General features: G+C 36.9%; 1 protein-coding gene across 4 annotated transcripts; it reads left to right on the top strand.

Annotated features, from left to right (window-relative positions):
* Nucleotides 1-359: 359 nt before the first annotated feature.
* On the top strand, nucleotides 360-26,314 carry RNF141 (ring finger protein 141). Of its 4 annotated transcripts, none has more exons than XM_019656250.1 (7): nucleotides 373-460; nucleotides 3,004-3,145; nucleotides 8,369-8,570; nucleotides 11,631-11,739; nucleotides 18,389-18,570; nucleotides 22,731-22,838; nucleotides 25,990-26,314. In XM_019656250.1, the coding sequence occupies exons 3-7, from the start codon at nucleotides 8,428-8,430 to the stop codon at nucleotides 26,138-26,140; spliced, it is 693 nt and encodes a 230-aa protein (XP_019511795.1). In that variant the 5' UTR covers nucleotides 373-460; nucleotides 3,004-3,145; nucleotides 8,369-8,427; the 3' UTR covers nucleotides 26,141-26,314. The 4 variants fall into 4 exon arrangements, with proteins under 4 accessions (XP_019511794.1, XP_019511795.1, XP_019511796.1 ...); XM_019656251.1 differs by lacking the exon at nucleotides 3,004-3,145 and adding an exon at nucleotides 5,718-5,784 and having other exon boundaries at nucleotides 374-460; XM_019656249.1 differs by lacking the exon at nucleotides 3,004-3,145 and having other exon boundaries at nucleotides 360-460.
* Nucleotides 26,315-26,318: the final 4 nt, after the last annotated feature.

Here is a 26,318-nt window from a genome sequence, read left to right on the forward strand (position 1 = left end):
CAACCTTTGACGAAACCAGGGTTTGCAAGTGGTCTTTGTCACCTGGTGGGCCTTCGACAACCCCTCGGAGATGGCGCCAGGAGAGGCAGCAGGTGGCCAGGTCATACCCACGGCCACTCCATGGAGTCCCTACCTGGAGGAGCCTGCCAGGCAAGGCCTCTCCTGCCGCCACGTGGGCACGTCTCCCCTCCTTGGCCTTCGCGGCCACCTTCCCCTCTCACATGGCCTCTGGGGCTCGGGCCTCCTCGAAGATCTTCTGGAGAAGCAGCGCCAGAGAGCCGAGCAGAGCGCTGGGGAGGGAGGTTGGGCACCGTTTCCAGGCAACGCGCCGGGGGCAGGGCTTCTGCGTCACGGAGGTGCGACCCGGTAGCGGGGCTGAGCTATTGGCGCCGCCTGTAGATCTGAGCGGCCGGCTAAGGCGGCGCTGGTGCCGCCGGAAGCGCAATGCCTTGAACCTGAGGTGAGCTGCGCAGTGCTGTCTTTTCGTCGTTTCCCTTCATACCTGCTCCACGACCCTCAGGCTGGGAATAGACCACCACCAGCCAGGCCTCGGCTGCAGAGCCGGCCTTCAGTGGGGAGACAGGCCTCACCCCGCCGCCCTAGCTAGGCCTCGACTCAGGGCGCGGGGCTGGGTCGGGAGGCCCTGCAGTGGCTACACCCAGCGGTTCCCAGTGGCCCGGGCGGGGGCGGGGACGGGAGGGAGGCGGCTTGACCCGTTTGGTGGGTGGATCTGGGGGACCTGGAGAGAGTTTTTCCTCCTCGAGCCCGGAACCGCTTTTGAATGTTGCCGCCGGCGCAGTCTGTCTGGTAGCGGAAGTAGCTGTTGGTTAAAATCTCCACGTCCAAGTGCGCTTGAGAAAGGGGCTGAGGCGGCAAGGGTGGCCAGAGGGTTTAGTGAACACACTGGCGCTGTTGAAAACCCTGTGCGCCCCGCCGCACCGGACACCCCAGGTTAGAAACCCTCTGCCTGGAACGCTAACTGAGAAATGGCCAAGTCAATCTACTTAGCTTAGCTGCCGCCCCCCATTTCTAAATTAGTTTAGGCTGTCCCCCTTCTCAAAGGCTTTGCCTTGTCGAACCAACTACCATAAGACCCAGATGAGACAGAGCGTTTCCTTGCTAATAATAATTGTACTAATGATTTCTGAAAAAGAAGCCTTCTGGGTTAGCTTTGGAAATGATTTCTTCTGTAATTTGTGTCGTGTTATAAAATGTGGACTTACTATTATTCAAATTGATCCCCAGCTCCTTTGTTTTAATTGCGGTGTACGTCCATATTCTGACCCTGTCCTATTTCACGGTGCCAAGTGGTGTCAGTTCTTTCCTCTGGCGTATTTATAAAGCTGCCTGTGGTTTTCAATTCTGAGACCTGCATAAAGTTATTTTTCTCCACTCCCCTCCGCCCGTTCTTCTTGCTATAAATTGAGATCTATCCATTCAGAATGTCATCCGGGGCATAGGGTGCCGCGGACCAACCATACTAAATTAGGCAGTCCCCGCTCTAAGAAGTGATGCTTTCTGAATTCAAAACTCAAAAGTAGTATGGATTTTTCTTCTTTCCTTTGATGCTGCCTGGCTGCCGTTTCTAAATGTTTTCCTCCGGAATATTATGGTATATTAACAAAATATTCTTTGTTATTTGGTGTAAGTGAACTTTATATTTGATGTGTGTAGCCCGATCCTTCTTAGTTAACATCTAAACACTTAAACACACTTCCCTTACCCTTCTCCTAAAAAAGCAGGGGAGGTCCAGAGAGGATTCTTATAAATCTAGTTGGTGTATTTTTTTCTAATATGAAATGCATTTAGCAAACACACTGGTGCTAACAGAAATCTGTATTCTTAATCTCCAAGTACTATCTATCTTTTTGTAGTTTTTTCTATAAAATATTTTCTTAGAAAACAGGCATTCTAGACTCGATAGTGACTACGTCTGGTCTAATTGTTTCACTATGTATCTTTATAACTGCTGTTGATTTCTTGTCTTGCAGAACAGCTGTTACCTGCTTACAGATCTAGAGTTTGAGTAAACAATGAGTAATAAAATAGTATCCTTAGGGACCTAGTTTTTAGTACTTAGTTTTTAATTACTGATGTTAATAAAGTTTGACTTCATGATGAAAACAGTTGATTATTTCAATTATAAACATTTTTTGTAAGTGAAGTAGTTGATAAAAAATTTCATGGAGAGCAGGTTTCAGAGAGGTTTTGTAAATACTTGTGAACTAGTCATCTTGTTGCACTTTCAGGCTTTTCAACTTCCGCTTTCATCATTTTATGAATGAATATGGTTTAAATTGTCATGGAAGTTTTTTGGTTTGGGTTTGGGGGTTGTTGTTGGTTTTTTTGTTTTTGTTTCTTGCCTATTACCCATAATGTGATTTTATATCTTTCTAAAGAATATTTGAACTACAACAATTCATTTGTTAGAAAAAGAAGTGATCAAGTGTATGTTACCACCCACTAGAGAATGAGGCATTTTTGGAATCCTTGATATTCTTATGAGTTTCAAAATAACAGTTGTTCTTTTTTAAAAAAAAAGAAAAAAACCTTCAAATGTTTTTTGAAAGCACATTATTATCCTGTTAGAAAGGATTAAATTATAGGTGGCACAATAGTATAAAAGCTGCTGGTTTTTGAGAAATCTTGACCAGAGATTTGTCTTTTGCTGAATCCTATGCCAATGGTTGGCATATTATATTCCTACGCAATACGACTGTTCCATGATCTAGAAGGATGTATTTTGCTAATATCAAATAGTGAATATCCCTCAATTTACATACACATTAGTTGAATGATACAGTTTTACAATTTTATATTTTTTCTTCCATATATATATTTTTTTTAACTTCAGCTTCTCTCAAATTTAGTACTAGTAAATGATTGGATAGGTTAAAGAGAGTCAAATGAATACTAAGTGAATAATAATAATTTAAAAAAACTGTCAACAATATTTTCTGTATCCATTTGTTAACATTTATTGTGTGCTTATGTATCTACCAGAAGAGAGAACACAACTGCTATCTTCCAGAAGCTCACAAAAGCACGTGGTCAAATGACCTAGCTCAGGGGTAGGCAAACTCGAGACAGAAGAGCTACCAGGGGTCAGCAAACTGCGGCTTGCGAGCCACCTGCGGCTCTTTGGGTAGGTACATGTCTGAAGTAGAATTGAAAATGAAAGTAAAACTATCATAGTTTCATTTATAAAATTTTTAAAGGATATTATTCACATTGGTGATTATGTAAAAATATATGTATGGCTCTCGAATAATTTTCTTTTTTTAAGATTTTTATTGGGGAATTAGGGGATGGGAACAGTGCTAGGGAATTGGGGGAAGGGAAACAGAAAAGTTGCTGTCCTTTTGTTCTTCAGTCTAGTTGTGGAGGACATTGCTTCACTGACCCAAGTTGGCACCATCATTGCGCTCTTCCTGGGTGAGGCAGATCAGTCTCTGGCTTCTGGATGGCCACTCACAGCGGCTGCTGGCCACTCACAGCGGCTGCTGGCCGCTCACACTGGCTGCTGGCTACTCACAATAGCCCATGGCAACCCACTGCAGCAGGGGCTGCAGCCTATGCCGACTCACAGCAGCCCAGCTCCAGGTTGAGTTGTTGTTCAGCATCTTAGCTGTAGAGGGCAGTGTCACTGGCCCTCATATGTGGGATCCGAACCGGGGCTCTTTGGCGTCCCAAGCCAGCTCTTAACCAACGCGCCACTCGGCCGGCCCTCGAATAATTTTTAAATTTTTGTGAGGGACAGGATTGGCTCTTCCAAGGGTCGGCAAACTTTTGAGATGGAACGTACCCAAAGAGCTGCATATGGCTCGCGAGCCACAATTTGCGGACTCCTGACCTAGCTGATGATATGTGCTATGATAGAAGAATGTGCAAAGTCACCAAAGAGGGACACTAAAAAACCTGTGGTAGGTGACTAGAGGGTAGCCTCAACAGATTATTTTTTGTGAACATTGACCCTTGGGTGTGAATTTATATTGCATATACATCACAGAGTCATAGTTTTATGCTAGTGATAGCATTAATATTTATTATTTATGGTATTCAAAATGAACCATAAATTCTAGGTTCTCTCCACTGCACCAAGCTGAGAATTACTGTTCCAGGCTCTTTTGGTAATCTCTAGATTTTGTTCCCTTTTAATCGGAGGAGTTAGTAGTGGTCAGGATTCCCAGATACCAAATGCAATTACAGGATAACAAATTAATGTGCTGCCTCAAATTATAAACCTTATTATTCAAAGTTAGGACACCAGATCAAAACAGTGCAGAAACAAAAGGGACCATTTTTTTTTAATTCAATAAATAAGTGACTAAGGCTTCTTTTTAAATACTCGTATGTGGTGGGCATATTGATTAAATTATCACTGCGTGTTTGGTCCTACTAAGACTACATATTTCAGAAGTTTAATTTTTTCTCTGTTAAATAATGTAAGTGTAATTTAAAGATTTCAGTCTGGTTGAGTAAAACCTTTTATTGTATTTTGGTTGGATTGATACAGGAAATCTAGAGGGAACTTGAGTTTTATGTTGAGAGTAAAATATTAGGTTAGAGGTCACCTGCTCCACATCTCACTAGAGCAAAAATCTTCTCTAAAACACTCATTAGATGAACTTCTAAACTTTATTTAAACACCTCCACACTTCAATGAATGCAAGCTCACATAAGTTACAAGACAGCCCTTAACACTTCTGGATAATTATGGATGATAGGAAGTTTCTGATATTGATGTGAAACCTGCCTAATTTACACTTATTGGCCATTCTGTTCTCTGTAGCTATATAAAGTAAACCTTACTTCCTCTTCCACATGAAAACTCTTCAAGTATTTGAACAAACCAATCGTGTTGCTACACGTTACGATGATTATCTAGAATAAGTTGCTTTGTTTCCTTTACTAGCTCTATAACATCTTATATGCTCTCCCCAAAATCTTCAAATGACTAGTGCCCTTTAAAAGTGACGACTTAGAGCTGATCACAGAACTTCAATGTCGTTTAACCATTGCAGAACACAATGGGACTAGGCTCTTGCTCTGGACATCTGCTTTTAGCAAGGGTTTAGGATTATTGAACATATTTCTTGTCCATATTTACTGTTGACTTATTTTGACTGAAACCCTCAGACCTTTTATATTTTAAGCACACCTTACCTATGTATTTTTTGGGCAGTTGGCTTTTCAAAATATATCCAGAATATTAGTTATATTTGATATGATTTATTTCATTTCAGAATATCAGCGTCTATTTCAGTCTTGGTTTTGGTATTCAGTGGACAGTCTTCATTCATTCAAATTTTAGTTATCCACAGATTGGGCAGGCATGTGATCTTGTCTTTGGGTCGTCAATACAAATGGTAAACAGCCTGTCTCTTGGTGCCAGTCTCCCCCTCTGCCTCTCTGCTGTAGCCGCTCTGGCTTTTTTCGATTACCTCAAAGTCACCATGCTCCTTCCTATTTTAGGCACTTGCTATGACCTGCCTGGAATGTCCAGGCCTCACTATGCCTCTACCCCTCTTCTCCGGCTAACTGACTAATCTCAAGTCAAATGTTGTTTGCCCAAGGACTTCTTCCCTGACACAAGACTAGGTCAAGTCCCCCATTTATAGGCTTTCATTGCATTCTGTTACTTGTTTGGCTTCACACTTCTCATTTTGTAATTATACAATATATTCTTGGTGATTGTCTCTTCTGCACTGTATCAGATGCTCCATGGTGACAAGAACCAGATTTCTTTCACTATTGTGTTCCCAGAACATAGCACAGTGCCAGGTATGTAATATTTCTTGAATTTAATTTTTAAAAAGGCCTTGTAACACAGTGGTCTCTGAACACCATTCTGCAGCCATTGGCTCCTGATGATGTTTTCACAAGTTTGGATTAGAACAAGGAAAATAAGGGCAATAGTGTATGTGTATACATGTAGTATATGTCAGTATGAAGTTATTGCCTTCTTGGGACGGACTTTTATTCTAGTAAAACCTTCTACTTTTCAGGTTATAAATTGTTTTAGATTTTTTGTTACTTTGGGGGATTTTTTTTATTTGTTTATTTTTGGAAACTATCCTTAGAATAAAAATAAATGTGCAACACCTTGGCATTCTGAAATTTTACTTTGAAATCCAGAAACCACTAATGTTGAATACCCTAGAAACCTCCTCTAAGCTGAGATCTTTGTTTCTCTTTGGCTACAGTTGCTATGAATCCACTTGGCTATATTTGAAATATATAATTTTGCCTTCAGAGATGTGTTTTTTAGCAGCCTGGATCTTCCTCAACAACTTCCTTTCATTTATCTCTGTAATATAATATTTATTGTTGCCAAGTAAGCTCAGATTCAAAGCAGTAATTGTTGAGTTTTTCTTCTTTAGTACAACTGTACTTTTCCTATATTTAATGTGACCAAAAGAATAAATCTCAAATACAGTGCATTAAATTTTAATACCCAAAGCAAAATGTTATATATTTATGGTTACGAGAATTCTTATTGTAAATGTTTTTATATTTTCAAGTTATATATTTTATATTTTAGAATTATAACTTTATTTAATTTTTTGATTAAATGATAAAGCAGGTTTCCTGGCAAAATATTTCCTAAGAAATTGTTACTCTTTCACCCGCTTTATATGATATGAGCATTAATTTGGGTAAGATAAAATGATAGTCTTTGAAAGGTAAATAAAATGGAATTTCTTAGAGGTGGGAGAATCAGATTTTTAAAAATTGTAATGCTTTTTTCTTTTTTTAACTTTGTAAAAAAATACCCTATTATTAGCTATGTGATTGTTACTTTAGCTTCTCTGTGCTTGTTTCCTTAACTATCCTAACTATCCTGTTTCTTTATCTATAAAATGGTTATAATGGGGATGTAAATGAATGGATTCATGCATACGTGTAAAGTGCTTAGAAGATTATATTTAATCACAATGATTGTTTAGTGATTAACAAATATTTGCTTTTACTATTAATATTGTTCATGTTATACAGGGATTTTCATATTCAGTTATAGAGTATGTCAGCATAGATAAATACTAAAAATTTATCTTATTTTCTATTTTAATCATATTATTAGTGCTTGATATCCCGATAAATCATAATTTACCAAAGGAAAAAACTACCTATCATAAACAAATCCAACTCTTCACTAGCCATGATACATAGAATTATGTTTTTCAAGACTTTAGAGTAAGTGGTTACTAAATAAGTATTTTGTGGTTAAATTTTGAAATCAATTCAATAATTTACTGATCCATATTGACAGATTAATCCAACCTTTAAACTAAAATATCACCTTTATATTTAGAAAACAAGTTACATAAATTCTATGTTTAAAACACTTATAGGAGTTAAACAGCAAAAGAACTGTCTCTTTTTTTAAAGCAGAAAATGTGAGGTAGTTAAATTACCGGTATCTAGCATTTTAATTTCTTTAGGCTTTTCATGCCAAAAATCTGTTTAATTTACATATATTTTACAATTATAAATAAGTTGCACATTCATAAAGTAATTCAACAAATTTTTTAGCTGATCTAATTATATTATGATTGCATACCATATAATATATCATAGTGCTTAAGAATATGAGCACTAGAATCTGAAAAACATGAGTCCAAAACTACTTACCAACTGTTTAGAGAAGTCACTTAGCTTTGTTTCCTTATCTGTAAAAGAGGAATATAGTAATGGCTACCTCTTAGGGTTTTAAGAAATAAATGAGATAATATGTGGAAGGCCCTTAGCTTGGAGTCTGACATGTGGTAAGCAGTCAAGACATGTTCTGAGGAAAACTGTATAAAGCTAAATAAGCTTCCTATTAGATACAGTCACTTAAATGCCTCTGGGTACATTTCTCTCTCTCTCTCTCTCTCTCTCTCTCTCTCTCTCTCTCTCTCTCTCTCTCTCTCTCTCTCTCTCCCTCTCTCCCTCTGTGTGTGTGTGTGTGTTTGTGTTTGTGTAAAATGGGTTTTGACTTGGCAAAATTGTAGAAATGAGAGGTTCATCNTCTCCCTCTCTCCCTCTCTCCCTCTCTCCCTCTCTCCCTCTGTGTGTGTGTGTGTGTTTGTGTTTGTGTAAAATGGGTTTTGACTTGGCAAAATTGTAGAAATGAGAGGTTCATCACCCTCCCAATAATATAAGTGAATCTTGTCTTCTTATTTAGCTATGTAATCTTAAAAAGTTGAAATATAAATCTTTACTTTAAAATACGGTACAGTTTAAATAAATTCCACCTTAGGATCATGTAAGTCTACTGAACTCTCACTTAAAGGTACTCCTTGTTTTTCTTTATTTTCTTGGAGGGGTGGGTATATTGCTATTTTATATTATATATAAAAGTAATTTTTTATGTATTTGACAGAAACTGTGTGAAGCAGCACTCTTTCTGGATTTCAAAAGACATCATTTCATCATTTCATCATGGGACAACAAATTTCGGATCAGACGCAGTTGGTTCTTAGCAAGTTACCAGAAAAAGTAGCAAAACATGTCATACTGGTTCGAGAAAGTGGCTCCTTAACTTATGAAGAATTTCTTGGGAGAGTAGCTGAACTTAATGATGTGTAAGGCTTGCTGTTTTTATTTTTACCCCCTTATGTATGTCATGACTGTCTGAGAAGTAACCAGAAATATTGATTGGTAAGACTTACTGTTTTCAGCAGCAGCTAGCAAATATTGATTGAGTGCCTACTATAAGACTTTCTATGTGACTATTTTGGGCTGGCCAAGTGGTTCAGTTGGTAAGAGCTCACTCAAGAGTACAAGCTCTGAGCAACAGGGTCACCAGTTCGATTCCCAGTCCGAGCTGAGCTGCCGCTGAGCTGTCAACAAAAAGAAAGTATGTGACTATTTTAAAATATGTAATAGGAACAAAAGAGACGGAAGAAACAAAATTAAATTTTGAACACAGACATATAAATTGATTCTTATTTGAAAGTATTAAAGGGGTATGTAACAGAAGAGAAGATGCCTCTGAGCCATTCTAGAGAAAGGCTCCTAGGATAGTTGAAGGGCACTTGGGTTTCCAAAACTCAACCAATTCACCTGGTTAATAAATAAGTAAATCTAATGTGTTTGTTCACCGAGTCATTATTTTGCCAGAGAAATGCATATATAGTAATTCATTTATCATCACTGAAGAATAAGATACTGCATTTATTATTATTTTCTAATTAGCTAACATCTTTAAATCGCTACTTAACTCTTGAATAGATTAATGTCTAAGATGGAATATAAATTTTTCTACCTTCTTAATGTGCACATTTAATAGAATTGATTTAGTCTTTTGTTTGTGAATTCTTTATTATATCAATTTTTATTCTAATTTGTATGTAAGCTATTAAAATACACAGGGCTCATTGTCCCTAAATAGCCCCAGATTGATATGCATTTAAAATACTTTTCGTTTGTGTTTTCTCCCCCAAGTGACAGGTTAGCAGATGTCACTTCTTTCTCTTAAGTCTTTCTCTAGCAGAACTTACATCTACTTATACATATACATATATATATATATATATATATATATATATATATATATTCTATCTCCTTATAGTATAATTATGGTGTATAATTATGGTGTTTTTTAAATTAAATCATAAAGGTTCTTTTAGCCTGTTCAATTTAGCTAACACTCACAGAGCACATAGTACGTGTAAGGCACTCTGATGAGGGTTAGACATTTTAACTGAGGCCTAAAATGATTACCCAAGTGATTACCCAAGTATTAATGGCAGATCTAGTTCTCCCTAAGTCTGAAGTTTTTTTCACTATCCCACCTTAACTATCCCACTTTAACCTCTCCTTAAACCCAAAAAAGGCCAAACAAAATTACTTAGAAGTCTGGACCCATTTACTATATATATAAACTTACTTATAGTCACTATTAGTAGTTTAAGGTAAGATACATGAACCTGCTCCCTAAGCTTTCTGATAGCTGTATTGGTTGATTAGAAACTTATTTCGCCATCTGGAATACATTAGATAAAGAGAAGGAAATACAGTCTTTTTATGGATACGACTGGAGCCTACTGTTGTTAGCCAGTCATGAAGAATAAAGAACTAAAAGTTAAAGTTATCTTAGAAGATTATTTCTTTTAAGACCACTGGATTTAGTTTATTTAAAAAACAAACAAACAAAAAACACTATGGCTATATGGATGGATTCTGTATGGATATATATGTAAATACATAGAAAATGAACTAGAAGGATACATACTGGGTCTCTGGGAAGTTGGTGGCAAAGGGGGGCAGTCAGGGAGATTTTACATTTTACTGTGTATATTTGTGTATTGTCTGATCTTTTATAATAAAAATGTAGTCATGGGTTTTTAAAACTTTAGCCATTTTACTTTTTTCTTTTCTTTTTTTTTTTTTAGATCATCCAAATGGTAGTAGTTGAGGCATTACTTCTGGGACCATAGTCTTAAGGAATGAAATTGGGTTGAGAATTTAATAGTATCATAAGAGTGGTTTTTTATTTATCATTTCAACTCTTATGATGAGTAATCAGTGACATTTGCCATCCCTTTAGAATCTTGGAACTTAAATATATAAAGTTAGTCTATTATATAAAATTTTGCCTTTTGACCCAAAAATACTGAATAAAATGTGTTCTATGAAAACATCCACAAGCTAAGCTTACTATGTAATACTGAGGTGATGGAAAAGAATATCTCCCTTTTATTTATTTAGCACAGGACTTTTCTGACTGGATTTGGCCCTTAAAACCAATTCTCATGGGTCAGAGTTGGGCACAGTGCTGTCTGAGAGTTAAATCTATACAGAAGCATGGCTTGATAGCTAGAAAACAGAACTGGGAACTGGCACAGCTGAATTACTTTCACTGGCAGACTGTTACCTAGGGCTAGTTGCTTAATTTTCAGTGGCCTCAATTTAGTCACTTAGTTCTGAGTGTGATATCCCCACTGGTGCTTGGAGAGAAATGTGAGTAATGATAGAAGGAAGCAGGAATACTTAAATATGTCTTTGAACTGATTTAAATTGGCTTTAATGTCATGATATTGAATTATCCTCTAAAAGCGTTATATTTTTATGTTAGAATCCTGTGGCTCCAGATTAAAAATTACTCTGCTAGGGGAAGACAGTACAGCTGTATTTAAAGTATCTCAAAATCATTTGCTTGATCCAGACCCAAATTATCTATAAAAATTTTCTTTCAAAGAAATGTGTTAGTATGTTGTTTAAATAAGGACTCAACCAAGAGCAAGATTTTTTCACACTTTATGTACATATCTGAGGCAATAATCAAAATTTGGATAAATGAAACCAGCTAAAGTTTTTCTTTTAAGTACCTGATTCCTTGGACATGTTTTTCATAGATTTTTTTTGTTAGAAATTTAAAGACCATTGAGATCATAGATATGACAAAAAGATTTATAAATATTCCACTATGCTCTTGACTTTAAAATTAAGTTGTATGTTTAATCAAAACATTCTCTATCCTTATGTTTTAAGAATCTAATTATTACAATCATTATGATTTGTCTTTGTATTTTCCTCAAATTTCCTTCTGTCCTTTAATGTGTTTCTTGAATCTGGTTTCATAGATCCATTATTTTCTATGACTTTTCATAAAATTAACAAATGTGTTTGTCTCTTTTCAGAACTGCTAAAGTGGCTTCTGGTCAGGTGAAACATCTTCTTTTTGAGGTACAACCTGGATCTGATTCCTCTGCCTTTTGGAAAGTGGTTGTACGGGTGGTCTGCACCAAGGTGAGAGTGACAGAGACTTCCAGTTCAGAGCTTAAACTATTTTGATGGGTAGAACCATATTTAATAGTGTAATATATATTGGAAATAAATGTTAATAATTTGGTTATTATTTGGTTATTAACATTTATTTATAAAATTATGTAAGACATAGTTTTGATACTGTTATTGCCTTCCAGGTTAACTGAATCTCACTAGTTGTATAATTGCCATATAACAGAGATATTTATTATTAAGGAAGGTGGTAGTAAACTCATCCTTACTTTCTACTTCTCTTTTTGGATTTAGCTGGCTATGGAATCCTAAGGTGATGCCCTACTTAGCTCTAAGATGACTACTTAAAAATTAAAGTTATCTTAGGAGATCATTTTTTTAAGAACACTGTGTTTCATTTATTTAATAATAATTTTAAAATCCATTAGAAAGGTTTGATTGTTCTGTTTTGTCTTGTGATTTTTAGTTATAGAATGGATTTTTTACCATTAATGCACTGTGTCTCTTAGTTCAGCTTTAAATTTTAGATAATTGAATATACCAACTGTGCTAAAAAATATAATGGCAGCTGTCATAGAGTATTAGGAAGCCTCATTCACCAATGGGTAGATTAGAAAAGGTGGTTCTTAACCTTTTTGAGGCCACAGAACTTTTGGTGAAAATGAAGGAATGAATTTTATTAGGCCTCCTCCTATCCCAACCCCTGCTCTAAAACAATAAAATCATCCGTATACATATAAACAATAAATTGGGCAGTCACAAGTGCCCTGAAATCCATTCCTGACCAACTCCTAAAGAACTCCCGGGTAAGGAGATTATTTTCTTTTGTATCATGGACCCTAAGGGTTACCCAAATAATAGGCCATGTTTCCCCACGAGGTTGATTGCCACTACTGTTTTTTGGGGGTTTTTTTGGGGGGGGGTGGGAACAGCACTGGGGAATTGGGGGAAGGGGAACAGACAAGTTGCTGTCTTTTTGTTCTTCAGTCTAGTTGTGGAGGATGTTGCTTCACTGGCCCAAGTTGGCACCATTATTGCGCTCTTCCCGGGCGAGGCAGATCAGTCGCCGGCTTCTGGACGGCCGCTGACGGCGGCTGCTGGCCGCTCACGCTGGCTGCTGGCTACACACAGAAGCCCATGGCAACGCAGTGCAGCAGAGGCTGCAGCCTATGCTGTCGCCAGCCGACTCACAGCAGCCCAGCTCCAGGTCGAGCTGTTGTTCAGCATCTTAGCTGTAAAGGGCACTATCACTGGCCCTCATATGTGGGATCCGAACCGGGGCCCTCTGGCGTCCCAAGCCAGCTCTTCACCAACACGCCACTCGGCCGGCCCTACCACTACTATGTTTTAAGTGTAGCAGGATTGATTATAGATAGTTGATCAAATTAGAAGTTCTAATCAATTTAAGTAGTAAAAGAATTTTAAAGAGGATTAGCGGTCACCTGAAACTAATATAAAATAACATTGAATGTCAACTGTAATTGAAAATAAAAATAAAATAAATAAAGAGAATTAGAGGATGAAAGATAGTTGTTAATTCCAGACTTGGCTAAATGCCTGGAGTGGCACCTGTTAAAGTTTACAGTCGATTTAGAGAAAATACATAGTATAGTTTAATACCATTCAGCTGGATCTGTCCACATTGAAATTTGCTTAGTTTATTTTTTCTAAATCCAAATGTTAAAGAGTGATATAATAGCTACCAGAGAACCATCGTTCAGATTTTTTATTTTTTTTGCATTATTCATCACAAGTTACTAAAGTACTACTTACTGTGGGTGGTAGTGTAACTTTATACAGCATATAATGTGTTACAAGTCATAGTAATAGAATACACATTGAAATAGTGACAGTTTGATCCAAGACAGTGTTTTGTTATGTATATTTCCGTTCCTGGGCTCAAAAATTGTATACCAATCACATATTTCTTGCTGTTTTCTGGGTTTTTTTGTTTCTGTTATTGGGTTTATATTATATTTACAGTAAATTCATTCGGGTTTTTTTAACAGTTATTAACAAATAAATACATTCCCAAAAGAACTCTGGGAATCTGCAACTTTTGACTTTGCAAAGGAATAAGGTAAAGAAGAAATGAAGACTGGAGCTAAAAACATGTAAAAGTCATTAAGAAAGGCTCATATCTCCCATACTCGCATCATCGCACAGCTGCAGCTTACATTGCACATAATCTTTCAGGACTATTTGACAGTCAGCTTCAAAGGATACATGGGTGAATTTATAAGAACTCTAGTGACAAAGGTTGTTTCTGAAAAACACGTATTCTTACTCCTTTTCTAGCCCTCTCCACAGTAACCAGCCATCTGATCTCATCCATTTTACCAGCTTTCACTTCCAATATATTCATAAGATAAATTCCATGCTCTCAAGGAGACTGTAACTATAGCTCAAGTCCCTCTTTCTTTTCATCCAGATTACTTTAGATTCAGTGATTAATCTCCATACTTGACTCATCTACTGATTCTAATTTATGATGCTGTGAGATTAACCTTTCTAAAGCACAACTCTCATCAGATTACTTGCCTGCTTAGAATTCCTCAACAGTTCTTCACTGGCTACAAAATAGTCCCAACTCTTTAACCTGGCATTCAAGGCCTTCTACGATATGGCTCCAAACTATCTTTTTTGTTTTATTTACCACTATCCCCTTTTATACTTTATAGTCTCCCCATACTTAAATAATTTAAGGCTGTATAGCTGTTTCCTCGGTACCTCTCTACTCATTGAGCTCCCTCAACTACAATGTCCATTCCTCTGTCATTTAAATTGCCATTAGCTGCAAGTCACAGAAAACCTGTTCCCACTAGTTTAAGTAAAAACAGTATTTTCTCCAGTTATCAAGAGATCCTGATATAAAGTAGCTCCTGGATTGGTTAATTCAGAGACCTAGCAGATCCCTCTTCCCAACTCATTGGGTCAATATTAGCTCAGGTCCCCAGAAGGGGTGTGATTACCATGATTGAGTTAGATTACACCAACCAGGACTAGCTCCTGAGTCATGAGTTGTAGATACCAAAATAAAAACTAGGGCTGGCAATGAAAAGTGGGAATGGCATTTGTGTGATCAGCCAGTAGTTTTTGCCTCACCTTGCATTTTTGCATGTCTAAACTTGATGTCTTTTTAAAGTCCCATCCCAAATACCATCTCATCCATAAAGTCTTCCCTAATGGAAATTCTCTTGCCTGTTCTAAACTCCAGTAGCACTTTATACTTAATAATTAAATTCTACGTAAAGAATAAAATTACTTATTTAGGTTCTTATCTCCCCCAGTAGATAGTAAGCTACTGAGGGTGGAACTCTGTCTGGATTCACTCTTGTAACTCTATAGCCTGTTGTGCTTTGCAGCTGGTAGGCACTCAGTATACATTGAGTGAACAAAAATCTGTTGACGAAATAAAAAACTCTTCCTTTTAAATGACTGGGATAGATTGAAGCTTTCCTTGTTTATTAATACAGTGAAGTACCTAAATTACATTATCTCCCCAACTTTATTTCATAAAGTATTCATCTCACAGTATAAAAGAGACCAGTATAAATTGTAGAAAGCTGTGCAAATATGAATGCATAAGGTTTCTGATCCCTTAGTTTGCTCCTCCTTGGCAAACACAGAATTAATGTTAAATATTACTATTAGTTAAATTCCTTTTCACCTCGGTATCTCCAGCCATTACATCAGTGTGTGATTTAACATCTTCCTTAAAAAACGATTCTAAATAGACAAACAAAAGTATTAAAGATACAGGCAATCAGATCTTTTGTAAATTTTCTTGATTTTAAATCTATAAAGAACTGTTTTATTTGCAGTCCTTAGGTTTTTTTGTGTTTGTTTTGTTTTTTTTTTAAAGAATCTATGAGAAATCAGTGTTTATAGTAGAAAAAAAGACTTGGAGTCCAATATGAAAAACTGATAGGAGACTGAAATTTCATATTTCTTAATCTTAAGCAACTAATAAACAATTGTGCTATAACCTTCTATGTTTACAGCAAGACTTCATCTTGACTGCCATCTACTATAATGATTATCCTCAAACAATATTTAATTCACTATTAAAAATAATCTAAATGTTGTTTAAATGGAATATTTTATGGGAATAATATTAGAAGTATTAACCAGTTAAAATTATGACTAAGGTAGCTTCATGAATTGTATTATTTTCATCCGCCTTGTTACTTAGACCAAAACCCTGGAGTCATCCTTGACTTCTCTTTTTCTCTTATACCCCACAGTCCATTCATAAGTGAATTCTGTGTCAGGTTTCAAAATATATTCAGACTCTATCCAGTTCCACCATCCCTATTCCTAGCAACCATCATCTCTCATGGGGATTATTCCAGTAGCCTCCTAACTATTTTCCTTGCTTCTGTCCTTTCCCCCATTCTGCCTAGTGTCAGCGCAACCACCAGTCTATTCCACTCATAATCTAAAGTAAAATGAGATCATATTATTCCTTGGCGCCAAACCCTCCAGTGACTTCCATGCACTTGGAATAAAAGCCAAAGTCATTGCTCTGATCAGCAAAGTCCTATACATTCTGTTCCCACCTTACCCCCTAACATCATCTTCTCCCACTTCTCCCTCTCTCATTCTATTCCAGCCTCACTGGGCTCTTTGCTGGACTCCCTGCGTTCCTTGCCAGGTACACTTCTGCCTAGCAGCCAGTGCACTTCCTGTTCTCTCAGCCTGGAATGATCTTTCTCCCAAATACCTATATGATTCATTCTTGCACCTCTTCCAGTTCTTAAATGTCAGCTCTGTGAGGGCCTCCCTGCAACCCTTCAGCATTTCATCTCCTCTGTTTAATCTCCATAACACTTCCATTTTACCTAATCTGTATTGTATTATCTTGTCTGTCCTACCTATAGTGTAACCTCCATGAGGGCAGGAATTTTTGTCTGTTATACACACTATGTCACCAGTGCCTAGAGCAGTGCACATAGTGCTGTAACATCCACATAATGGGTGTTCAATAAATATTTGTTGCATGAATCCTATGATTTTAATAGTTGCAGTTTGATTAACTTTGTCTATATGAATTATTCCCTAATTTCTTCTGAACTATGCAGTTCCAAAGGAAGACTGGCTCAGTCTCTTCAGCTCTGACAACCTATTTTGTGAGCCTCTATAAAGTCCTATCACCTTTAATTCTATTTATTTTTTCCCAACCCCATGTATAGTCTTTTATTACAAAGAATATTACATATTTGCATTTCCATGTAGATCTTACCTTCCCAAAATTTAATTAATTTTCTGATTATCAGCCATGGTTTTACCATTTTTACAACATGGAATCGGACTCATACTTGATGCTCAGTTTTTTCTCTCATTGCCTTCTCAAGTAGTAGACAATAAATGTTAGTTATCTCAGTTTTATTCTAACTGCCTTCTCAAGTAGTAAGTGATTATTATTTTATTTTTTTGTATAGATTTTATTGGGGAATTGGAGGAGGGGAACAGCGTTGGGGAATTGGGGAAGGGGAACAGACAAGTTGCTGTCCTTTTGTTCTTCAGTCTAGTTGTGGAGGAAGTAAATGATTATTAAATGTTAGCTACAACAATTATTATTTTCATTCCAAAAATGGAAATATTACTATTTTTTTAACATGTAACCTCATTTACTTCACTTTCTTATATCCCCAGTTCTATCAACGCATTTCAAAACCTACTTCATTCACAATTTTAAGACCCTCTATCTATGTATCTCCCTACATTCTTCATTTCTTTCTAAGTATTTTCTGATTTTGTTTGTTTCATTTACTTTGACATGCACTCAATAGATTTCATTGCTTGCTTCTGTTCCCACAGTCTTCATGTCATCTCCTGAGCTGAAAGAAAGTCTCACATATCTATGATTACTTCAAGTTCTTCAACCCTGAGGGCTTTGGTCATTTCAAAAATGAATATATACCCCACAAGTCCTGAAATCTTATGAAAGCAGTATTCTCTCTCCTTACCTTTTACATCACCCTTGCCCCAAATATCTTCTCACATTAGGAATGTAAGCTAGGGCAGGGCTGGATACAACCTATAGGCCACTGGTTCCACTTCCTATTAAATGAGTTTTTTGCTGTAGCTCAAAATGGCTTTCTGGGAAAAATTAAACCACATTTTGTTAGGATTTATTTTAATGTAATTTTCTCACTTTCATTTGGAAGTTTGAGTATAAAATAGAATTTAAGATATTCAAGAAAGCAATCTGTTGTTTCAGTTATAGTAGAACGGCATATGGTTGTTGGATTCAAATAAAGACATTAATTAAGAAAGTCTTTAAGAAATTAAAATGAAAAGAATTATCAATACTGATCTCTAAAATTCATTTCTCAAGTCTGGGAAGTTGCTTGACCTTATCAACTCTAAACAGGACCTTATCAACTCTAAACAGGATGCTGACTAATCAGTCCTACAGGGTTATTGTGAATATCAAGTGAGGTAAATTTGCGTTAAGTACTTTGAACTGCACAAATGTAGGGAACATGATATTGTTCATTTGCTCAGACTCTTGCTCTCCTGTTGGGTAGTTTGCAAACCTGGAAAACTTCTATTTTGTAGGGTGTTTGACTAAATATTTGTTCCCGTTTTTTTGGAAAAAATTTGATCAGAAATTACCAACTTTGTTTTTTCATTTTCTTTGTATTTTTAGATTAACAAAAGCAGTGGCATTGTGGAAGCATCACGGATCATGAATTTGTACCAATTTATTCAGCTTTATAAAGACATCACAAGTCAAGCAGCAGGAGTATTAGCCCAGAGCTCCACCTCTGAAGACCCTGATGAAAACTCATCATCTGTAACATCTTGTCAGGCTAGTCTTTGGATGGGAAGGTATACAATACATGAGTACCATGTTTCATTTTCCAATATGCAAGCTACTGGAAGCTCATTAGTATTTTTGCTGGTGCTGCTTGTGACATCGTAAATCACATTACTTTTTGTCTCAATTGATATTATATCCCAGATCAGCTTTTGGATTATTCTGTGCCTCAGGACATTGTTAGAGTGCCAAATTAAAGAAAAGTTAATGTGGCTCACACCAGGTAATATTTCTGTCAACCCCGTTTCCATGAATCCAGTCTCCACTCTACATGCTCGTATGTAATGACAAAGGATTTATAGTTAATGTGCCACTTATAATAGGTATTTAGGTTCTTAGATACTCAAAGCCCTTCAGGGAGTTAGGTCCAAGAATCTGGTAAAACCATTTTTGTTTTCCTTAAAAGTACCTGACTAACTGGAGCATTACATTTTTAAATACTGGATCCAGAATTTGGCAGTCCACTCAGGAATGAGCAAGTACATACTGATGAACAAGTACATACTGATGTACATACTGCATATACCAGAAGGAAATGAAGTCAGCTAGAGTTTTCTGTGCTGGTGCTTGTTTACTCAGGCCTAATATGTTATTGTACTATCCAAACTTTCTTTTCCTTCTCTATAATGCTTTTGGGATATGAAAGCTCCCACCTGTTGCCATTTGACAACCATGACCATAATTTAAATTTTGTAAATGCCTCACTGGAAAAAGCCTTACGTGGGTCCAGACATGTTGACATTCTGTCTTATTGTCATACTGGGTAGACAGCAGAAATCTGTATTAGCAGTGTCTTTTACCTTAAAGTTAAGAATATGCTTAACAAGAATTCCTCTTTTATTGCTCCATTTACAGTTATATTTTCTGGTCCATTCTTAACCAACTGGTATCCAAATACTATGTTGTAGTAAAACTATACTTTCCGTTTATCATTTCCTGTTTATCTTTAATAGGGTTGTTTGGTTTTCTGTGCTTGGGCTGTACAAGTGTTACTGAAATGCCAAATGAGTTTTAAAACATTATAGGCAGCATTTAGGCTTTCCTGTATTTTGTTAAGTTAATCTTTCAAAAACAGGCATCTGATTTTCTACCTTTTTTCCTCTCCCTCTTCAGAGTGGTGATTTTTTTTTTTAAGTATTTTGGAAGTTGAGAATAGTATTTACCAGTATATTTAAGTTCTATGATAGCAAATGAAATGAGTAACACTTTTTCTTATTTCAATCATCTTAATGAAGGAGGTAAGGGTGTTATCCCTTTTCATGTGCCCTCGAGACTGGGAAACTGATTGGTAGGTTAGGGCTGCATCTTGCCTTTCTATGTTTTTTTGGTTTTTAGTTACACCCTAATACACTGGTTCATAGAAAAACAGACTTTTCAAGTTGAAGGGGATCTTAAGAGATATTTTTCTGGTTTAGCCTTACATCTGATGCATATTTCTATTGGTTTACATTTATTGAGTACTTATAGGTATTAGGCATTGTGATGAATGTTTCACATGTATAAACTCATTAAATCCTCACAACAACCTGATTAGAATACAATTATTGGCCCATTTCAGATTACAAGAAACTAAGGTTTAAATAAAGAAGTGATATGGCTAGAAATTGGCCTAGCTAAGATTCACATTTCAGCCTTTCTGGCATTACACCCATGCTCCTAACAGCTGCGTTATTACTCTTTGGTGCATGAAGATCCTGTACTACAGTGCTTCCTAAACTTTGATATTCAGTGGTTGTGAGGGAGAGCTTGAAATTCTATCAAGCTCCCAGGTAATGTCACTGCTGCCAATGCATGGATAACATTTTGAGTAGCAAGACTACTTACTACATTTAGCCAAGTGGTAGTCCAACTTGTACATACTTGAACACCTGCAGTTAGTTATGTGGGACTCACTGCCTCAGAGAAGCAAGACTTTTCATACACAGATGGCTCTAATTCCTATGAAATTTTCCCTTTTGCATTATATTCCTCAGAGTAGCCAAAATCGGGCTTTCCTGAGGCAGCAAACACAGACTCTAGAACCAAATTGCCTGTGTTCGGATCCTGGCTATACTCCTAACTGTGTGACTTTGAACAAATTATTAGACTCTCTTCAGTTTCCTCATCTTTTAAAAGAGGACGGTAACAATAGTATCTGCTTCATAGGACTCTTGAAAAAGTTAAGTGAGTTAATATATGTAAAATGCTTAGAACAGTACGTAGGCCCATAATACTGGGTTGTTGGAAAAGTCATGACATATTTTTTCTATGTTTTTCGTTGCAAAAATGCGTCATGACTTTTCCAACAACCCAATAATATGTCTATAAGAGTTAACTATTATTATTACTAACTTATTACTGTAGTCTGCATATTTCAGTGGCAGTGCCCTTTGGAATTCCACCAAAAGTGTCTGTTCTCTCCAGCCTTTTAATATTTGAAAATAATAATCCAATTTTCACTCAGTCTCTGTTCTCCTGGATAAGCATCCCCAGTTCCTTCTGCCTTTGTTTATGAATCTCTCTATGTCCTGGAGGCTTTCCTGGATGACCCTCCATCTGTCAATATGTCTTTCAGGATAGGGAGCATAGAACAGAATACTCTATAAGTAGTCTAACAAAGACAAGTAGAGCAAGACTCTTCTTCCTTCTTGTCACTGCACTGCTTGAAAGGTAGCAAAATATCAAGTGAACACTGTACAGGTTCCACCAGCTGCATCTCTGTCTCCTGTTCTTCTTTTTACCTCTATCCAGAATGCTGTTCTTCTTTATAGCCCTCTGCTCCTCACTTGTGAACTCTGACCTTCAGAACTCTGTCACTCTTTGTGGGTTCAGTTGTATTCTCTGCTACTGATGCCCAAGTCCACATCCTTAGACGTAAATTGTAAGCTCCTCAAAAGCAGAGATCCCAGTTCATCTGGGTCGGGCATGGCATGTAGCACCTAAAAGGCACTTAAATGTTGAACTGAATATACATAGAAAAAAATTAAATACATTAGATCCACATCCATTTAGATTTTCATTCAGTTTCCCCATTTCAATTCAGTGGCTACCCTATTTTGCCCATTACTGAAGCATATGTTTAATTTATTACCACATCCTGATGATTGGTCTTTCGTAATGCCTGTTAGATCAGGCCCTAATTGCCTCCCAAGGGAATTGCTGAAATAAGGATCTAATTGGTTTTCCTCCCTCTAGGCCAGCAGTTCTCAACCTTCCTAATGCTGCGACCCCTTAATGCAGTTCCTCAGGTTGTGGTGACCCCCAACCATAAAATTATTTACGTTGCTACTCTATAACTGTAATTATGCTACTGTTATGAATCGTAATGTAAATATCTTTTTGTTTNAAAAAAAAAAAAATCACTTCAGGAAACACTTATTGAGAACCTAAGACAAACTCCTTAATTCAAAGAGCTTACAGTTTATGGATAGACCCACCAAAAAACAGCCACTTAAAATACATAATGTAAGTCCTTTAACTGAGGCAAATGTGGGCTTTGAGAATAGGGAGATGATATTTGAGCTGAGTTACTGAGGTTGAAGTTTACCAAACTCACAAGGGTATCCAGGAAAGGAAAACACGGCATGCAAAGGCACTGGGCTCATTCAGGGCGCTCTAAATTGTGATTAGGGTAGATTTGACATTTCTTTTCTTCCCAAGATGAAAGAGCTCCTTGAGAACAGAGACTTTGCTTTCTATGTCTTTTGTATTTCCTATAGCACCTGACACTTATTAAGAGTAAGCTATTCTTTCATTTATATGCCCATTATCAGCATCCGTAAGGCCCTGATGGCAAGGTCCATATTTCAGAGGGCTTTGTATCCTGCATGGTGAATCAATGATACTTTGGTTGAATTCATTTATATAAATTCAATATGATTTAAATGGGCCAAGTTGTTTTCAGAAAGACCTGAATATTTCCAGTTTTTGTCCATATTTTCTTTTTAACCATTGCAGAATTTATCTTTTCTCCTGCCTTTCTTTATGAAATTTGTCCCCCTTAGTACTCTTCCCTGTTATACTATGTGCTATTCCTAAAAGGTGTGTTGATTTAGTCCGATTTTGCATGAGTCATTGCTTTATATTAAGGGCACAGAGATGTTTGATAGTGCTTTTAAGGCTATGGAAACAAAGTTTAAAGTATAACGACAGCAAAGAACATCGCTGCTCCAGCTCAGTTTGCACACTGCAGGGTGAAGCAGCTAACTGATGAGGAGGAGTGCTGTATCTGCATGGATGGTAGAGCGGACGTCATCCTGCCCTGTGCTCACAGCTTCTGCCAGAAGTGCATTGACAAATGGTAAGTTACCCAATGCCTTAACGGGATAGGCAAAGGTCAAATGGAAGAGTACATGTGGATGTGGTGTGAGGTATGAGTCAAAATTGCTTTTTTGCATGACTTCAGTTGTTCCAGCACATTTTGTTGAAAACGCTATCTTCACTAAATTGCCTCTTTACCTTTGTTGAAAAACAGTTGTTCAAATATATGTGGGTATGTCTCTGGATTCTATTCTGTTCCACTGGTCTACTTTTCTGTTTCATACCAATACCACATGACCTTGATTAACATAGCTTTTATAAGTCTTAAAATCGGGGTGTGTTAATCCCCCAACTTTGTTTCTTCTTTTTCCAAGTTGTTTTGGCTGTTCTAGGTCTTTTGAATTTCAATATGAGTTTTAGAATCAACTGCAAGGATTTTGATTGGCATTGCATTAAATAAATAGATCAGTTTGGAGAGTATTGACTTCTTAACAATATATTTCTCCTTTTATTTCGGTCTTGTTGAATTTCTCTTATCAATTTTTGTAGTTTTCAGTGTTGCATATCTTTGACAAATTTATCCCTAAGTACTTTATATTTCTTAGGCTATTTTAAATTATATTTTTAAATTACAGTTTATGATTGTTTCTTGCCAATATATAGAAAGAAATACAGTAGATTTTTGTGTATCAATCTTGTATCCTGCAACCTTACTAAACTCATTTATTCTGATAGCTGTTTTGTAGATTCCATAGGATTTCCTTGACTGTCTAAACATCATTTTTCAAAGATATTTTTATTTTGAGATAGAATTCTAGACTGATAGTGTTTTCTTTTTCAATGCTTTAATGATGTTACTTCATTCTCATTTTTCTTGCATTGTTTCCTATGAGAAATCTCTATCGTCCTTATATTTTTTCCTGTGTGGGTAAAGTGTAGGTTTTTATCCTTCTGGTTGTTTTTAAGGTTTTTATCTTTATCACTGGTTTTGACCAATTTGATTATGATGTGCCTTAGAGTGGGTTTTCTTCATGTTCCTTGTGCTTAGGATTCATTGAGCTCTTTGAATTTGTAGGTTTATGGTGTCATCAATTTTAGAAGGGTTTCAGCCATTATTTCTCAAATATTTTTTCTGTTCTCTCCCCTCTCCTTATGGGACTGCAGCTATACCTATGTTAGACCACTTGAAGTTGTCCCACAGCTCACTGATGCCATTTTCCTTCTTTTTCTCTTTTTGGGTCATTCTCTCTGTGTTTCATTTTGGTTAATTAATATTGCTATGTCTTTTCAAACTCACTAATCTTTTTTTCTATATGTCTTACTTGCCATTAATCCCATCCAGTGTATTTTTTACTTCAGATATTATAGTTTTCATCTCTACAAATTTGAGTTTTTTAATGTTTTCCATGTCTCTACTTAATGTGTTTGATCATTCCTCTAGTTTGTTTGTTTTTGTTTTTGTTTTTAATATATGGAATACGGTTATCATAAACTAATCTTCTTGTCTGCTAATTCTAACATCTGTGTCAGCTCTGGATTGGCTTTCATTTTTCTCTTCATTTAGGGTTGCATTTTTCTGCTTCTTTTTATGCCCGGTAGTTCTTGATTGGGTGCCAGACATTGTGAGTTTTACCTTTTTGGGCACTGGATATTTTTGTATTCCTATAAATATTGTTGAGCTTTGTTCTGGAATATAGTTACTTGGAAACAGTTTGATCCTTTTAGGTCTTTTGCTTTTACAATTCGTTAGGCAGGACCAGAGCACTTTTTAGTTTAGAGCAAATTATGTCCCACTAATGAGGCAAGACCCTTCAGAGGATTCTATTCAGTGCTCCATAAATTATGAGGTTTTCCTGTCTGGCTGGTGGGAACAGACAATATTCTAGCACCCTGTGTGAGCTTTGGGAACTGTTCCCTCAAATCCTCTTGGGTAATCCTCAGCCTCAAGTAGTTTCCTCAAATGCACACACGAATCATTATTCTGCTGAATATACTCTAGGAAACCTTTGGTAGATTCTGGAATTCTCCCTTTGTGCTGCTTTCTCCACTGCAAAGCTCTGCCCTGTGGACTTGAGCTGTCTCAGCCTCCCGAGATTCTCAGCTCTGCCTCCCCCCAGGAGCCCGAGCCTGCCACCATGCTGCATCCAGGTTCCTCCGGCTTGCTCTGCAGCCTAGAAACTCAAGGCAGCAAGCTGGCGCAAGTATAGGGCTCGCCCTTGTTTTCCATCTCTCAGGGATCGTTGTCCTGTGTCATTTGATGCCCAGCATTGAAAACCATTATTTCATGTATTTTGTCCTGTGTTTTAATTGTTCTAAGTAGAAAGATAAATCTGTCCCTGTCAGCCAGAAGCAGAAGTTGACTGTTTTAAAATTGTGGCTTTTGTGCACAGAAGAGCACACATTTATCTTATAAAATATCTGAGGAGCCAGAAATGAATCTGAATAATATATGCCAGCTCTAGCTTTCACATTTAGTTTCTGGAACAGATTTCTTCATTTTTGCACAAAAGCCAAAGAGCAATTGATATGATTTAATTACTTTGGTCTCAGATTTCACTGAGAGATGACGAGAAAAACATTTTCCCTGCATGACATCTTGTTGGCTCGAATATGGTATTTTTGAAACTTCCAAAATAGTGTTTCATGTGACAGAAAAATCCCTTTGGAAAACATAATCTTATTTAAGTAATCATATATAAGCTCTTTTTCTATCAGGAAAATTATTCTTCGTGTAAAGCTGTCTTTTATTTTAAATCTCGAATGTTTCCATTTCATTGTTTGGAGCAGCAAAAGACAGGGAAAAAACTTAATGTCCTTCTATGGGAGACTAGTTAAATGAATGATGGCCTCCCCATTCAGTGTAGGTTTAAAAGACTAGATAGCTCGAGCATGTACTGATACATAATGGCCTACAAGACATACTGACTAGTAAAAAAAGCAGTAATGTAAACACACACAAATTGATCACACTTAGTCTGTCTCTAGAAGAATATATTATATAAGAAACTGGTAATGGTGGTTGCCCTTGGGGATAAGAACTAAAGATCGGGATGGGAGGGAGAAATCTATTTTTCACTATATACTTTTATGCTACTTTTTTAAAAACCATGTTCATGTATTTCTTTTCCAACCTGTTTTTTAAAAAAGAAGAAAAAGAAAACAAACCGCTCTTTATTTGACTTCCCCAATAGGAGTGATCGACATCGGAATTGCCCTATTTGTCGCCTGCAGATGACTGGAGCAAACGAATCGTGGGTGGTGTCAGATGCACCCACTGAAGATGACATGGCTAACTATATTCTTAACATGGCTGATGAGGCTGGCCAGCCCCTCACACCATGACCTTGGGGTGAAGTGCTCTGTCCTGTTGCTGTTGTGGGCTACAAACACTGGTCCCTGGAGGAAGAATGCAGGCATGTGGTGACACAGGCACAGAGAAATCAATTTTCCCACCCTTATATTTTTGCTATTCTGACAATTTGTTCCATTTCTTTTGATGAACTTTTCATGTCTTCCGTTT

This window comes from Hipposideros armiger, unplaced genomic scaffold (assembly GCF_001890085.2).
Source record: "Hipposideros armiger isolate ML-2016 unplaced genomic scaffold, ASM189008v1 scaffold_256, whole genome shotgun sequence".
Classification (NCBI taxonomy): Eukaryota; Metazoa; Chordata; class Mammalia; order Chiroptera; family Hipposideridae; genus Hipposideros; species Hipposideros armiger.